General features: G+C 31.7%; 1 protein-coding gene across 4 annotated transcripts in view; it reads right to left on the bottom strand.

Moving 5' to 3' along the window:
* The window catches only part of LOC108754024 (alkaline phosphatase, tissue-nonspecific isozyme), a 9,964-nt gene that overhangs the window by 3,658 nt on the left and 3,578 nt on the right, over positions 1-2,728 (bottom strand). Inside the window, exons 1-3 of one of the 4 annotated variants that reach the window (XM_018496034.1) lie at positions 1,682-1,792; positions 1,077-1,279; positions 788-980 (exon numbers count right to left, since the gene is read on the bottom strand). In XM_018496034.1, coding sequence (XP_018351536.1) covers positions 788-980; positions 1,077-1,279; positions 1,682-1,748 — 463 coding nt within the window. In that variant the 5' untranslated portion in view covers positions 1,749-1,792. Of the gene's footprint in view, positions 1-787; positions 981-1,076; positions 1,280-1,681; positions 1,793-2,728 lie in introns of those variants that run through there. The other 3 variants (XM_018496035.1, XM_018496037.1, XM_018496036.1) reach the window with 3 other exon arrangements.

Here is a 2,728-nt window from a genome sequence, read left to right as displayed (position 1 = left end):
CCACTTTAAGTAAAAATCGAGTATTATTAAGTTTTAAACATATGTACAAGTCTACGAAACTAATAAATCATAAAATTAGCATTACTTTCTACTCTTAGGTTGTTCCACCTTTTAAATAAAGGTAAATTTTACCTGTGAGGTAAATCTGGTAATCTGCATATGTGATTGGGTAATCTTGCTACTTATCCAATAGGTAAAATTTATTAAAAGGTGAAACAACCTTAATTACTTAAATTTTAACAGGCGAATTTCCATAAGCGCTGATCGTTAATAGTATCTCGTGCCTGAGGTTAACATTTGCTTGATATAAAAGTTTTACAGCTTGTAAATTGAAAATGAATGTGAGGGATTTAGATTACTTGAACGAACAATACTAAGTTTGTAGAATTAAGATTCAAAGCATAGAAAAAAATATTTCTAAAATAAAATTACGTATTTTGCAAGGACTTCATACATTTTAAAAAAAATTCTCTTTTACAAATTCGAAAATCTTTTTCCAAGATTAAAGTACATCACATTAATACGTGAGGTGAAATTTATTCTGAGAATGACAAAAATTTTGAAATTGAAAAATTTTAAGAAAAATTTTTTGTCGTTCTCAGCATAAACTCCACCTGACAGACACGCATTAATGCGTGTATATTTGATGCTAGAAAAAAATTTTCGAATCTAAAAGAGGAAGAAAATAATTGTTATACAAAAATTATGATTTAGTCGGTAATATAAACGTTTTTAGGATCCCCGTAAGATTTTCTAAAGTTGGAATATAATTGTAATAGGACTCGACCTGTGACTTTATCGGCTGCTTGGGCCCATGCTATGAATGAATCCACGTGATAATTCGCATTCAAGCTTGCCTCGCAATCATTCAATTGTACGTTCACGTTTACTCCAACAACTTCGTAATTTGTCTTGACTCCTCCGAAAAGAGCTGTAGCTGATGAAGCTGAATCGGGGACTTGCTGATTTGTGGTATAAGTCTACATTATCAACAAAAGATACATTCGAACACGCGAAGATCTTATATAAAATATATTAATTACAATACATGTCACGTCTAATAAAAATCCCAAGACCTTCAGTATTCCAATATGGGGAAAATGCTCCCAGGCGAGTCGACTGGTCTCACCACCACGATAAATTCTGCTAGCCGTGATAGTGTCGGGACTCATTCCATCGCCCACAAAAAGAATCACGTTTTTCGCCTTTTTTAGATTCCAATGATACGAAAGAGATTCTTTCAGTTCTTTGTTCGCTAACTCATGCCAGTGTCGGCTGTCTACGTCAAAAATGATGATATACTCAATCTTCGTTATTTCAGATATATTTGTTCAAACAGATGTGATAACATGTTAAAAATAAACATTAATCTGCTGAAAAACTAATTTCGCATTTTTACAAATAGAAAAATTGACTATATAAAATGTTTATCCTCCGTAAAAAATGTGCAGGGAAAATTTATTATTAAACTTTGTAATATCATTTTAAACTACAGCATTTAAAATTATTATATGCGGTTTGAGTGTGATCGGTATGATTAATTCTATGTCCTTGAACATGTACTATAAGAGAATGGATTATATAATTTCATGGACTATTTTTTAAGATTTTGTAATCTCCTCAGTCATAACTGTGATGACACTTGTCAGAGAAGCATAATGATTAATTTATATTTAAATACCTTCGATTGCAAACACATTTGTAATCTTGACAAAGCATGCGAAAAGGTAAATGGCGACATATTTCATTTTTTTTCACTAATGCTAAACTTTAATTAAAACTAACGAAAGCACTGTACACTGCACACTAAATGATCTACAAATATGCCCTCTGCTGAAATATAGTAGGAAGCATGAATACAGAAGCTAATGGTAACGATAGATCTTGAACAGTGTATGATAACTCGTGATAACGAATAATGTAGTTAGACGTTATATTAAAGTTATGTTGTTAAGTGGGAAATTACAATTAACATGTACGTTACATGTAACTTAATGTTTGCTGGGTATTTTATAATTCGAAATATTTGCATTTCATTTTTACGTCCTCTGAATATCCTAAAGACATTTACAATATCTCTTGGATAAAAACTGTATGGAAAATTGCAAGTTTTCAATACTCATATTAAAAAAAATTTACTAAATATGGGGCGTTCACTATCAAATCGGCCATCCCATCTGTTCAAAATTCAGTTTAACCAAAAATTTCTTTTTGAGCTCAAATTATAGGTACACATGTTTACTTTCTTTAGCACTCTGGCCGTTTTGAAAATTCAATATGACGAACCTTAACATGACAGCTATTGTTCATGAAGTACTAATTGAGAACGCTCAAGTCATCCAAATCATTCAAATGGATCAAGATTCGTTCGATTTTCATGAACATGCCATTCAACCAAGAGAGGAAAGTGTTCAAAGATGTCAAAGGGTTTGCGGGTTATCGCCGTATCGTGATCTAGAACATACATATTGCTAATGCCAACGCTTAGAACATACATATTGCTAATGCCAACGTTTCGTGAACTTAGTCGTTTTTCATCAGGCGAGGAGCGCACTGATACCGTCAGGAATGATACTTTCTTGAAAGATTGCAATCTTTCTAAGGCTTTATAATAAATATTTGCTCGGTTACCTCTCATTTTCTTTGATTTCAGTGTGATTCATATTATATTTATTTATAATTTCTTAGTTTTTGAACAAATTTTTAAATACTGTTTTTGCGTTATAAA

The sequence above is a fragment of the Trachymyrmex septentrionalis genome, unplaced genomic scaffold, assembly GCF_001594115.1.
Source record: "Trachymyrmex septentrionalis isolate Tsep2-gDNA-1 unplaced genomic scaffold, Tsep1.0 scaffold74, whole genome shotgun sequence".
NCBI lineage: Eukaryota > Metazoa > Arthropoda > Insecta > Hymenoptera > Formicidae > Trachymyrmex > Trachymyrmex septentrionalis.
The sequence above is the reverse complement of the archived record's forward strand: the minus strand, read 5'-3'. Positions and strand labels throughout refer to the sequence as shown.